General features: G+C 28.0%; 1 protein-coding gene across 1 annotated transcript; it reads right to left on the bottom strand.

Moving 5' to 3' along the window:
* Positions 1 to 3,395: 3,395 nt before the first annotated feature.
* LOC104879349 (glycine-rich cell wall structural protein) lies at positions 3,396 to 4,901 on the bottom strand. Its single transcript, XM_010651968.3, has one exon. The coding sequence runs from the start codon at positions 4,811 to 4,813 to the stop codon at positions 3,653 to 3,655; it is 1,161 nt and encodes a 386-aa protein (XP_010650270.3). The 5' UTR covers positions 4,814 to 4,901; the 3' UTR covers positions 3,396 to 3,652.
* Between the last annotated feature and the right edge of the window lie 9,581 nt (positions 4,902 to 14,482).

The raw sequence follows: 14,482 nt of genomic DNA, 5'->3' as shown, positions 1-14,482 counted from the left end.
AAACGAAAGATTTAAATAAAATTTTTCACTAACATGGATTAATGAAGTATTACAAGAAACAAAAGATTTTAAGAAAAATTATATAGTGGATCATCAAGATTCGGAACTAAATATTTCAATAAAAATTTTAAATTACATGGATTAATCTAGAATTATAAGCAACAAATGATTTCGTGAAAAATGGTATATAATCATGGATCACCAAGAATTAAAACTACAGATTTAAATAAAATTTTTAAGAAACATGGATTAATTAAGAGTTACAAGGAACAAATGATTATTTCAATAAAAATTTTACACAATCAGGGATCATCAAGAATTAACACTAAAGATGTAGATAAATTTTTTAACTAATTAGGATTAGTTAAGAATTATAAGTAACAAATGATTTCATGAAAAGTTATATACAGTTATGGATCATCTAGAGTCAAAACTAAAGATTGAAATAAAATATTGAACTAACATGGATTAATCAAGAGTTATAAACAACAAATGATTCCGACAAAAATTACACATAGTAATGAATTATCAAAAATTAAAAAAATAGACTTAAATGCAGTATTTACATAAGATGGATTAATCAACGATTATAAATAACTAATAGTTTTGAGAAAAAGTATATACAATCCTGGATGATCAATAGTTAAAATTAAAGATTTAAATAAAATTTTTCACTAACATGGATTAATAAAGTATTACAAGACACAAAAGATTTTAAGAAAAATTATATAGTGGATCATCAATAGTCGAAACTAAAGATTTCAATAAAATCTTTAAATTATATGGACTAATCTAGAATTATAAGCAACAAATGATTTCGAGAAAAATGGTATATAGTCATGGATCACCAAGAATTAAAACTACAGATTTAAATAAAATTTTAAAGAAACATGGATTAATTAAGAGTTACAAGCAACAAATGATTATTTCAATAAAAATTACACACAATCAGGGATCATCAAGAATTAACACTAAAGATTTAGATAAATTTTTTAACTAATTAGGATTAGTCAAGAATTATAAGTAACAAATGATTTCATAAAAAGTTATATACAGTTATGGATCATTAAGAGTAAAAACTAAAGATTGAAATAAAATATTGAACTAACATGGATTAATCAAGAGTTATAAACAACAAATGATTCCGACAAAAATTACACATAGTAATGAATGATCAAAAATTAAAAAAATAGACTTAAATGAAATTTTTACATAAGATGGATTAATCAACAATTATAAATAACAAATAGTTTTGAGAAAAATTATATACAATCATGGATGATCTAGAGTTAAAACTAAAGATTTAAATAAAATTTTTCACTAACATGGATTAATAAAGTATTACAAGAAACAAAAGATTTTAAGTAAAATTATATAGTGGATGATTAAGAGTCGAAACTAAAGATTTCAATAAAAATTTTGAATTACATGGATTAATAAAAAAAATTGTAAGCAACAAATGATTTCGAGAAAAATGGTATATAATCATGGATCACCAAGAATTAAAACTACAGATTTAAATAAAATTTTAAACTAACTTTGATTAATAAAAAGTCCAAAATAAAAAATGATTTCGATGAAAATTATGTACAATAATGGTTCATCAGGAATCAAAACTAAATACTTAAATACAAATTTTTACTAAGATGGAGTAATCAAGAATTATAAACAAGAAATGATTTTGAGTCTATAGTCATGGATCATAAAGAATCAAAACTAAAGATTTAAATAAATTTTTTAAATCAAATGTATTAATCAAGAATTATTAAAAACAAATGATTTCGAGAAAAATTATATTGTCATGGATCATCAAGAATTGAAGCTAAAGATTTTAATAAAATTTTTAAATAATATAGATTAGTCAAGAATTTTAAACAACAAATGATTTGAAGAAAAGTATCAAGTCATGGATCATCGAGAATCAAAACTAAAGATTTAGATAATTTTTTTTAACTAATATGGATTAATCAAGAATTATAAACAACAAATGATTTTGAAAAAAATTATATACAGATTAAAATACATTTTTTTGACTAACATGGATTAATAAAGAGTTATAGGCAACAAATGATGATTTTAGGAAAAATTTTACGTAGTCAAGAATCACTAAGAATCAAAACTAAAGATTTAAATAAAAATTTTAACTAACAAGGGTTAATCAGCAGTTATAAGCAACACATGATCATTTGAAGAAATATTATGTACAGCTAGGGTTCGTCAAAATTCAAAATTAAACATTTAAATAAAATTTCTAACTAACATGGATTAATCAAGAATTATATGTAACAAAAAAATTATATACAGTCATGCATCATCAAAATTCAAAACTAAAGATTTAAATAAAAATTTTAACCAACTTGGATTAAGCAAGAATTATAAGCAACAAATGATTTCAAGAAAATTATACCCAACCAAGGATCATCAAGAATCGAAACTATAGATTTAAATAAATTTTTTATATAACATGGATTAATAAAAAATCATAAACAATAAATTATTTCGAGAAAAAGTATATACAGTCATGAATCATTAAGAATCAAAGTTAAAGATTTAAATAAAATTTTAAATGAACATGGATTGATCAAGAGTTATAAACAACAAATGATTTCAAGAAAATTTATATAGACGTGGATCATCAACTATCAAAACTAAAGATTTTACTAAAATTTTTAAATAACATGAATTAATTAAGAGTTATAAGCAAGAAATGACTTTGAAAAAAATTATTTACAGTCATGGATAATTAAGAATCAAAACTAAATATTGAAATAAAATTTTAAACTAACATGGATTAATCAAGAATTAGAGACAACAAATGGTTTCGCTAAAAATGATATAATCATGGATCATGAAGAATCAAAACTAAATACTTCAATAAAATTTTTCACTAACATGGATTAATCCAAAATAATAAATAACAAATGATTTTGAGAAAAATTATATACAGTCATGAATGAATTATCCAGAATCAAAACTAAAGATTTAAATAAATATTTTAACTAATATGTATTAATCAAGATTATAAGCAATAAATGATTTCGAGAAAAATTACATACTATCATGGATCATTAAGATATAAGAATAGTATCTTATATAAAATATAAGAATTTTGGGAAATTGAGACGGAAAATCTAATGCTTTTTAAAAGTTGAACAAAAAAAGGTCAATTAAACTACTAAAAAAAATTTACCTATAATTTAAATTTTTTTAAAATATAAATTTTACCTTTAATTTTAAATTTAAAAAAAAATAATTTTGAAATATATAAGATAATTTTTATAGTTTTTGTACAATAATTTCCCTTTTTTCTTTATATATAGAGAAGTTTCTGTTTAAATAATAATAATATTAATAAAAGGTGGATCAAAAAATGCTTGGGCTATGATGCAAGTCAATGAAAAAGGGCTAAAGACGTGAAATCTTGATTGGTCGTGAGATACATGTAGGTTGCCAGGTTTCCAAGCTTGTTGATTCATTAACAAGGGAACCCTGTATCTCTGTCTATGTGAACAGCATTTTGTACCAATTAATTAATACCAAGCATTGATTTAACTATTAACAAAGGAATCAAACTTCCCTCTCTGCTTTTATGGTTTTATTGCCTAGCAAATGGAGATCACTTTTGGTGTTGCAGACACAGGTGAAATGTGTTCTAGTGACCTCCTCCGCCACCGAACCCCGCTCCCCCACCAAACCCGGCGCCCCCACCAACTCCACCGCCCCCACCTCCGCCAAAACCCCCACCACCGCCTCCACCAAGTCCACCACCACCGCCTGCGCCTCCACCAGCTCCGAATCCACCACCGGCTCCGAATCCTCCCCCCACGCCTCCTCCACCACCAAAACCACCGCCTCCGCCGAATCCACCTCCGCTTCCGGCACCGCCACCACCACCTACCCCGCCACCAAAACCTTTTCCCGCACCACCTCCCACGCCTCCACCGCCGCCTCCGCCGAACCCGCCTCCTCCTCCGGCTCCCCCTCCTAGCCCACCCCCAGCACCAGCTCCACCACCAGCACCGAATCCGCCACCGGCTCCACCGCCGCCTCCAAGCCCACCTCCTCCTCCTCCGCCAAATCCACCTCCGCCACCAAGGCCACCGCCATGATGGCCTCCCAGACCACCACCAGCTCCACCACCGGCTCCACCGCCACCTCCAAGCCCACCTCCTCCTCCTCCGCCAAATCCACCTCCGCCACCAAGGCCACCGCCATGATGGCCTCCCAGACCACCACCAGCTCCACCACCGAATCCACCACCGGCTCCACCGCCACCTCCAAGCCCACCTCCTCCTCCTCCGCCAAATCCACCTCCGCCACCAAGGCCACCGCCATGATGGCCTCCCAGACCACCACCAACTCCACCACCTGCACCACCACCCAAACCGCCACCTGCACCGCCACCAACTCCTCCACCAAGCCCCCCACCATGATGGCCTCCTAGACCACCACCTGCACCACCGCCAAACCCGCCGCCGAACCCACCACCTGCATTCCCACCAAGTCCAGCACCACCACCCGCACCACCACCGAACCCACCGCCCGCACCACCACCTGCACCACCACCGAACCCACCACCCGCACCACCACCTGCACCACCACCAAAGCCACCTCCTAATCCACCACCTCTACCAAAACGCCCATGTCTAAACCCCTTTCTGTAAATCCCATGCCCAAGTCCTCCTCCAAAAGGATGCCGCCCCAAAAAGTGCTTGTCTTCTTCCACTCCATTAACCTCTGCAACAACAAAATCATTCACCAGAAAAACAACCAACAGGAGGAAAATCACAGCACAGGGACCAACAACTCTCATTGCAGCTCAAATAAAAAAAAAAAAAAAACAATACAATTAGAAAAGAGTAGGTGAGTGAGCTTGGGTGCAATGAAGCTCTTAACATATATAAAGTGGTTGCTTCACACAGCCTAGAGGTCCACCATAGACCACCCAACTGTCTCCGCTGCATGATTAAATGAGTCCGTCTGTAATTGGGCAGACAATGAATTTATGTCACCCAACTGCCCTCAGTACTATTTGCATTAGATTGGGTTTTGACTTCGTTACTTTGACCAATTCATTTTTCTATCAAATATGGAGTCAACTTGATCGCAATTGTCCCATCCCAAGGATCTGATTGAAAAGTTTATAGTGTCAAGAGTCTGGAATGTGTTCTCATTTATTGTCCATTTCTTATCGTCAATGCGTCCACCAAATCACGTCCTCCCTCATAACTTCAACGCCCTAATGAAGGTTGGCAACGTTGCCCCTTAACCAACAAGATCAATGGGTTTGGTTTCAGAGACCTATTGATTTTGGATGCACTTCAAAATTTTTTTAAGCATTTCTCACTGTGCTTGTGGATTTAGTTAATTAAAATGAATAAACTACATTGTCAATTCTAGGCTTAAATTAAAGTGTCATTCATTTATAATGAATAATGTTGCCTTGAGATCAATTAGCTCCATGTTGCTCATGCAAATGCCCTCGTGGCCTCAATGCTAGGTTTAATGAACAAAATTACTTCTTGCCAATGTGAATTATTTGCACCCAATATTAAACGAGCGGAGTGTATGAATGACAAAACTCTCCTATATCATCCATGTTAAAATAGTGCTTTTAAAAATGCTGACATATTGTAACAAATTCAAAATTTATTATTTATTTAATAATATTTTAATTTCTTTTTATTATACTTTTATTTTTTATATATCTTTATTCCATATATTATATTTTAATGAACATTCTTCATTCCATATATTATATTTTAATGAACATTTTGGCCTAAGACATCTCTTACATTGTATATGACTTGAATGCGTTAAGAATTATACAAAAGATCCAAGTTATGAGTTCATAGCAAATAGATAATTTTTTAACAACTGGTTTATGAATTTAGGCAATCCATTTGAGATTGTAGTGTATTGTTAGGAATTTTGGATTACTCCATTTCCTAGACTTAGATCTCCTAGGAGTTGGGAAGTTTGAATTACTCTATTTAGGTGATTTTAATCATTGTGGTATTGTAGACCCTTACCAGGGGTTTTTCCATTTGGGTTGGGGGGACCACCCGGGAGATTTTTTTTGAAGTGAGGAGGGGGACCCCTTTTCTGCCAGGAAGGAGTTGCATTGGACGCGTGGACACGGCAAGAGGTAGGGGCGACCATGCTGGTGGTTGAAGATGCCATGCTTGCTGAGGGGAGGAATAGGAGAGCTGGTAATGGCTTGCTGCGAAAGATAGAAGCAAGAGAAAGAGGGAGGAACAGGGGGAAAGGGGATCGGAGAATAGGGAGAGGAAGGGAGCTGGAGTCTTCCCGTTTTTGGAGTAACAAAAAGCGTGAGAAACTGACCAAGCTTTGAGAAGCCTAGGTATGACCGTCATGGATCTTTTATTTCTTTTCGTCGGCAAGTAGTCTCTTTCTCTTTTCTTGGTATTTGATGTGAACTGCTTGATTAGGGGTTTAGTTCCATGGTTTCTGTTTGGTTTATTGTTGTTATCTCCTTCATTTTCTTTGGGGTGACTTGAGAGCAACACGGCTCTGTTTTAGCTTCATTATCATGATGTGGGAGTTTTGTTTTTGTTTTCATTTCCATGGGATGCACTTAGTTCATATCTACTTCTAAGCTAGGGAACCAAAAACGCAAAATGTGGCCTTCACCGGTTCATCTTGGTTTCATCCTCCATACTCTGTTTTTCTTGGTTGCTGTCCTCTGTTCTCTGTCGGTACTTTGGATGCGTTGCATTATGTGCATCATTCGTTGATAATGCTGGAGATTGGTTCTTGGATGTTGACGGAACTTGGTACCTGAGCTAGTGAAAAGGGGAGAAGACTTGGTGGCTCCATACAAAGAAGTTTTAAACGAGCAATGATGAATTTAAAGCAGCTGAGTTAGAAGCTTTTATTAGATCCATTAAGGATGCGAATATTGATCTTAAAAAAAGAGTGGCAGCCTTATCGAAGGAGCTCTCGTCGGATAAGGACCAGATTCTCAGAATTAATGCGGACTTTGAAAATTTCTGGAGAGGCAGATAGAGGAGCAGATGGGGTGTGTGGTCAGTTTCTTTCAAATTTCTAATCGGAATCAGACTCTCACCGGGAAAGACAGCAAGTGATGACACGCCTGACTCCCCGCGTGCATGGCGTGCCGACTCTATCATCTCCGTGGGTGGTCTCCTCACCGCCGTCAGCGGCGGCGGCAGCAGCTGTGAGGACGATCCTCTCGCTGTGGAGGGTTGCGACGTCGAGTCCTAGTCCGCACCAGCCACCCTCCAAGGCGCATGCAGTGGCCATCATTGCCTCATTTCCTAACTCCCAGCACTAAGAGTTTTATTTTTCTTTGTTTATGTTATTTTAGTCATTCTCCTTTCCTTTGTTTCACGTTCTCAAATGACCCTTATAAAATCCCTTAAAATTTCAAAGTCCTAGATTTACTGATCCATTCATTTGTTCTCAAAAACATATTTATATTTATGTAGCATTTCCGAAATAACCTCCTCAATTTTAAATCTAAATTCAGTTCGTATAACTCGAATTCTTGATATTCAATTTTCCCAAACTCCAATATTGTTTATTTATTTGCTCATTTATTTATCTATTCATTCGCTTATTATTATTTTTCAAGTTTTACTCTTTCAAAATTCAATTCTCGTGATAATTTAAAAAGGTTTTGATTTTAAATGTAATTTTCCAATATTCAAATTCTTAAAGTCAATGTTTCAAAATTTCAAAATTCCGAAATTCCTATCTTCGTAATTATTATCCAATTATTGTTATTTTTATTATTCCATTTATTTATTTATTCACTCTTTCATTTATTTAAAATCACATCTCTAAATACCTCTTCAAATTTTCACTCTAAAAAATTTCACTATTCACTATTCACTTTCATCTGTTTAAATATTTTATTATTATTATTATTATTATTATTATTATTATTATTATTATTCCATGTTTCTTTAATTATTTCTTTTAAAAAATAAAATCATTAAAGTTCATTTATTCAAAAATCTGACTTCCTAATTTAATATTCAGTCTAAAAAATTTCACTATTTACTTTCATCCGTTTAGATATTATTCTTGTTATCATTATCATTATCCATATTTATTCATTTAATTCTTTTAAAAAGTCTAATCATTAAAATTCAATTCTTCAAAAATTTGACTTCCTAATTTATTTTTCAATTTCAAATATTCGACTATTTACTTTCATCCGTTTAGATATTATTCTTACTATCATTATCATTATTCCGTATTTATTCATTTAATTCTTTTAAAAATTCTAATCATTAAAATTCAATTCCTAAAAAATCTGACTTCCTAATTTATTTTTCAAATTCAAATATTCGACTATTTACTTTCATCCGTTTAGATATTATTCTTGTTATCATTACCATTATTCCGCATTTAATCATTTAATTCTTTTAAAAATTCTAATCATTAAAATTCAATTCTTCCAAAATCTGACTTCCTCATTTATTTTTCAATTTCGAATATTCGACTATTTACTTTCATCCGTTTATATATTATTCTTGTTATCATTACCATTATTCCGCATTTATTCATTTAACTCTTTTAAAAATTCTAATCATTAAAATTCAATTCTTCCAAAATCTGATTTCCTCATTTATTTTTAAATTTCGAATATTCGACTATTTACTTTCATCCGTTTATATATTATTCTTGTTATCATTACCATTATTCCGCATTCATTCATTTAATTATTTTAAAAATTCTAATCATTAAAATTCACTTCTTCCAAAATTTGAATTCCTAATTTATTTTTCAATTTCAAATATTTGACTATTTACTTTCATCCGTTTAGATATTATTCTTGTTATCAGTACCATTTTTCCGCATTTATTCATTTAATTCTTTTAAAAATTCTAATCATTAAAATTCAATTCTTCCAAAATTTGATTTCCTAATTTATTTTTCAATTTCAAATATTCGACTATTTACTTTCGTCCGGTTAGATATTATTCTTGTTATCATTACCATTATTGCGCATTTATTCATTTAATTCTTTTAAAATTTCTAATTATTAAAATTCAATTCTTCAAAAATTTGACTTCCTAATTTATTTTTCAAATTCAAATATTCAACTATTTACTTTCATCCGGTTAGATATTATTCTTGTTATCATTACCATTATTCCGCATTTATTCATTTATATCTTTTAAAAATTCTAATAATTAAAATTCAATTCTTTAAAAATTTGACTTCCTAATTTATTTTTCAATTTCAAATATATATTCGACTTTTTACTTTCATCCATTTAGATATTATTCTTGTTATTATTACCATTATTCTGCATTTATTCATTTATATCTTTTAAAAATTCTAATCATTAAAATTCAATTCTTCAAAAATTTGACTTTCTAATTTATTTTTCAATTTCGAATATTCGACTATTTACTTTCATAAATTCGACTATTTACTTTCATCCGTTTATATATTATTCTTGTTATCATTACCATTATTCCGCATTTATTCATTTAATTCTTTTAAAAATTCTAATCATTAAAATTCAATTCTTCAAAAATCTGACTTCCTCATTTATTTTTCAATTTCAAATATTCGATTATTTACTTTCATCCGGTTAGATATTATTCTTGTTATAATTACCATTATTCCGCATTTATTCATTTATATCTTTTAAAAATTCTAATAATTAAAATTCAATTCTTCAAAAATTTGAGTTCCTAATTTATTTTTTAATTTCAAATATTCGACTATTTACTTTCATCCGTTTATATATTATTCTTGTTATCATTATCATTATTCCGTATTTATTCATTTAATTCTTTTACAAAATTCTAATCATTAAAATTCAATTCTTCAAAAATTTGACTTCCTAATTTATTTTTCAATTTCAAATATTCGAATATTTACTTTCATCCGTTTAGATATTATTCTTGTTATCATTATCATTATTCCGTATTTATTCATTTAATTCTTTTAAAAATTCTAATTATTTTCAATTTTAAATATTCGACTATTTACTTTCATCCGTTTAGATTTTATTCTCGTTATCATTACCATTATTTCGTATTTATTCATTTAATTCTTCAAAAATCTGACTTCCTAATTTATTTTTCAAATTCGAATATTCTACTATTTACTTTCATCGTTTAGATATTATTCTTGTTATCATTATCATTATTCCGTATTTATTCATTTAATTCTCTTACAAAATTCTAATCATTAAAATTCAATTCTTCAAAAATTTGACTTCTTAATTTATTTTTCAATTTCAAATATTCGAATATTTACTTTCATCCGTTTAGATATTATTCTTGTTATCATTATCATAATTCCGTATTTATTCATTTAATTCTTTTAAAAATTCTAATCATTAAAATTCAATTCTACAAAAATTTGACTTCCTAATTTATTTTTCAATTTTAAATATTCGACTATTTACTTTCATCCATTTAGATTTTATTCTCGTTATCATTACCATTATTTCGTATTTATTCATTTAATTCTTTTAAAATTTCTAATCATTAAAATTCAATTCTTCAAAAATCTGACTTCCTAATTTATTTTTCAAATTCGAATATTCGACTATTTACTTTCATCCGTTTAAATATTATTCTTGTTATCATTACCATTATTCCACATTTATTCATTTAATTCTTTTAAAAATTCTAATCATTAAAATTCAATTCTTCAAAAATTTGACTTCCTAATTTATTTTTCAATTTCAAATATTCGACTATTTACTTTCATCCGTTTAGATTTTATTCTCATTATCATTACCATTATTTCGTATTTATTCATTTAATTCTTTTAAAATTTCTAATCATTAAAATTCAATTCTTCAAAAATCTGACTTCCTAATTTATTTTTCAAATTCGAATATTCGACTATTTACTTTCATCCGTTTAGATATTATTCTTGTTATCATTACCATTATTCTGCATTTATTCATTTAATTCTTTTAAAAATTCTAATAATAAAATTCAAATTTTCAAAAATTTGACTTCCGAATTTATTTTTCAATTTCAAATTTTCGACTATTTACTTTCATCCGTTTAGATATTATTCTTGTTATCATTATCATTATTCCGTATTTATTCATTTAATTCTTTTGAAAATTCTAATCATTAAAATTCAATTCTTCAAAAATTTGACTTCCTAATTTATTTTTATAATTTCAAATATTCGACTATTTACTTTCATCCGTTTAGATATTATTCTTGTTATCATTACTATTATTCGCATTTATTCATTTATATCTTTTAAAAATTCTAATCATTAAAATTCAATTCTTCAAAAATTTGACTTCCTAATTTATTTTTCAATTTCAAATATTCGACTATTTACTTTCATCCGTTTAGATATTATTCTTGTTATCATTACTATTATTCGCATTTATTCATTTATATCTTTTAAAAATTCTAATCATTAAAATTCAATTCTTCAAAAATTTGACTTCCTAATTTATTTTTCAATTTCAAATATTCGACTATTTACTTTCATCCGTTTAGATTTTATTCTCATTATCATTACCATTATTTCGTATTTATTCATTTAATTCTTTTAAAATTTCTAATCATTAAAATTCAATTCTTCAAAAATCTGACTTCCTAATTTATTTTTCAAATTCGAATATTCGACTATTTACTTTCATCCGTTTAGATATTATTCTTGTTATCATTACCATTATTCTGCATTTATTCATTTAATTCTTTTAAAAATTCTAATAATAAAATTCAAATTTTCAAAAATTTGACTTCCGAATTTATTTTTCAATTTCAAATTTTCGACTATTTACTTTCATCCGTTTAGATATTATTCTTGTTATCATTATCATTATTCCGTATTTATTCATTTAATTCTTTTGAAAATTCTAATCATTAAAATTCAATTCTTCAAAAATTTGACTTCCTAATTTATTTTTATAATTTCAAATATTCGACTATTTACTTTCATCCGTTTAGATATTATTCTTGTTATCATTACTATTATTCGCATTTATTCATTTATATCTTTTAAAAATTCTAATCATTAAAATTCAATTCTTCAAAAATTTGACTTCCTAATTTATTTTTCAATTTCAAATATTCGACTATTTACTTTCATCCGTTTAGATATTATTCTTGTTATCATTACCATTATTCCGCATTTATTCATTTAATTCTTTTACAAAATTGTAATAATTAAAATTCAATTCTTCAAAAATATGACTTCCTAATTTATTTTTCAATTTCAAATATTCGACTATTTACTTTCATCCATTTAGATATTATTCTTGTTATCATTACCATTATTCGGTATTTATTTATTTAATTCTTTTAAAAATTCTAATCATTAAAATTCAATTGTTGAAAAATATGACTTCCTAATTTATTTTTCAATTTCAAATATTCGAATATTTACTTTCATCCATTTAGATATTATTCTTGTTATCATTACCATTATTCGTATTTATTCATTTAATTCTTTTAAAAATTCTAATCATTAAAATTCAATTCTTCAAAAATCTGACTTCCTAATTTATTTTTTAATTTCAAATATTCGACTATTTACTTTCATCCGTTTAGGTATTATTCTTGTTATCATTACTATTATTCCGCATTTATTCATTTAATTCTTTTAAAAATTCTAATCATTAAAATTCAATTCTTCAAAAATCTAACTTCGTAATTTATTTTTCAAATTCAAATATTCGACTATTTACTTTCATCCGTTTAGATATTATTCTTGTTATCATTACCATTATTCTGCATTTATTCATTTAATTCTTTTAAAAATTCTAATAATAAAATTCAATTTTTCAAAAATTTGACTTCCGAATTTATTTTTCAATTTCAAATTTTCGACTATTTACTTTCATCCGTTTAGATATTATTCTTGTTATCATTATCATTATTCCGTATTTATTCATTTAATTCTTTTTAAAATTCTAATCATTAAAATTCAATTCTTCAAAAATTTGACTTCCTAATTTATTTTTATAATTTCAATTATTCGACTATTTACTTTCATCCGTTTAGATATTATTCTTGTTATCATTATCATTATTCCGTATTTATGTATTTAATTCTTTTAAAAATTCTAATCATTAAAATTCAATTCTCTAAAAATCTGACTTCCTAATTTATTTTTCAAATTCAAATATTCGATTATTTACTTTCATTCGTTTAGATATTATTCTTGTTATCATTACCATTATTCCGCATTTATTCATTTAATTCTTTTAAAAATTTTAATCATTAAAATTCAATTCTTCCAAAATTTGATTTCCTAATTTATTTTTCAATTTCAAATATTCGACTATTTGCTTTCATCCGTTTAGATATTATTCTTGAAATCATTTTCATTATTCCGTATTTATTCATTTAATTCTTTTAAAAATTCCAATCATTAAAATTCAATTCTTCAAAAAAATCAGACGTCGTAATTTAATTTTCAGTCCTAAAAATTCCACTATTCGTCTAAATGTGATCTTCGTGAATTAGAATTATTATCTCACATTTATTTATTTATTTGAAGTCTAATCCTTCGAAAAGCTAATGTCCTAAATTAATTCTCAATCCTAAAAATTCCACTATTCGTCTAAATGTTATTTTCGTTAATTAGAATTATTATCCCACATTTATTTATTTATTTAAATTCTAATCCTTCGAAAAGCTAATGTCGTAATTTAATTTTCAATCCTAAAAATTCCACTATTCGTCTAAATGTTATTTTCGTTAATTAGAATTATTATCCAATGATTATTCATTTATTTAAAGTCTAATCCTTCAAAAATCCAATGTCCTAATTTAATTTTCAATCCTAAAAATTCCACTATTCGTCTAAATGTTATTTTCCTTAAGTAGAATTATTATCCTATATTCATTTATTTATTTAAAGTCCAATTCTTCAAAAATCCAACGTCCTAATTTAATTTTCAATCTCAAAAATCCCACTACTCATTTTTTATTCGTTTAAATATTATTTTCCTTAATTAGCATTATTATTCCATATTTATTTATTTATTCCAATCATTAAAATTTAATTCTTCAGAACCCGACTTCCAAATGTAATTTCTAATCTCAAAAACTCCACCGTTCATATACCGCTGTTTAATGATTATTTTCCTTATTAATGTTCCTCCATCCATTTACTTATTCAATTATTCATATACCAAAGATCTCATCTCGAAATAATTTCTTAAATTTTTAATCTATAAGTTTAATCTCCAATCTCTAAAAATTCCATCTCTCGTAATTATTTATTTGATCTTTATTATTTCACCATTGTCATTATTCCATTCATTTACTTATTCACTCATCCACTTATCCACTCATTTAAAATCCCGAACTCTCAAATCATTTTCAAATTTTCAATCTCGTTCAAATTTAATTTCTAAAATTCTCATTCTTACATTTAATTTATAAAAGTTTGATATTCAAATAAACTCGAAAACTCCAATTTTTAAGTAACCTTTGAGACTCCAATTTTTCAAATAAATTTCAAAAATCCGATTTTCTCT

Source organism: Vitis vinifera, chromosome 5 (genome assembly GCF_030704535.1).
Source record: "Vitis vinifera cultivar Pinot Noir 40024 chromosome 5, ASM3070453v1".
NCBI classification, from domain to species: domain Eukaryota; kingdom Viridiplantae; phylum Streptophyta; class Magnoliopsida; order Vitales; family Vitaceae; genus Vitis; species Vitis vinifera.
Note: the sequence above shows the minus strand (reverse complement) of the source record. Positions and strands in the feature narration are given on the sequence as shown.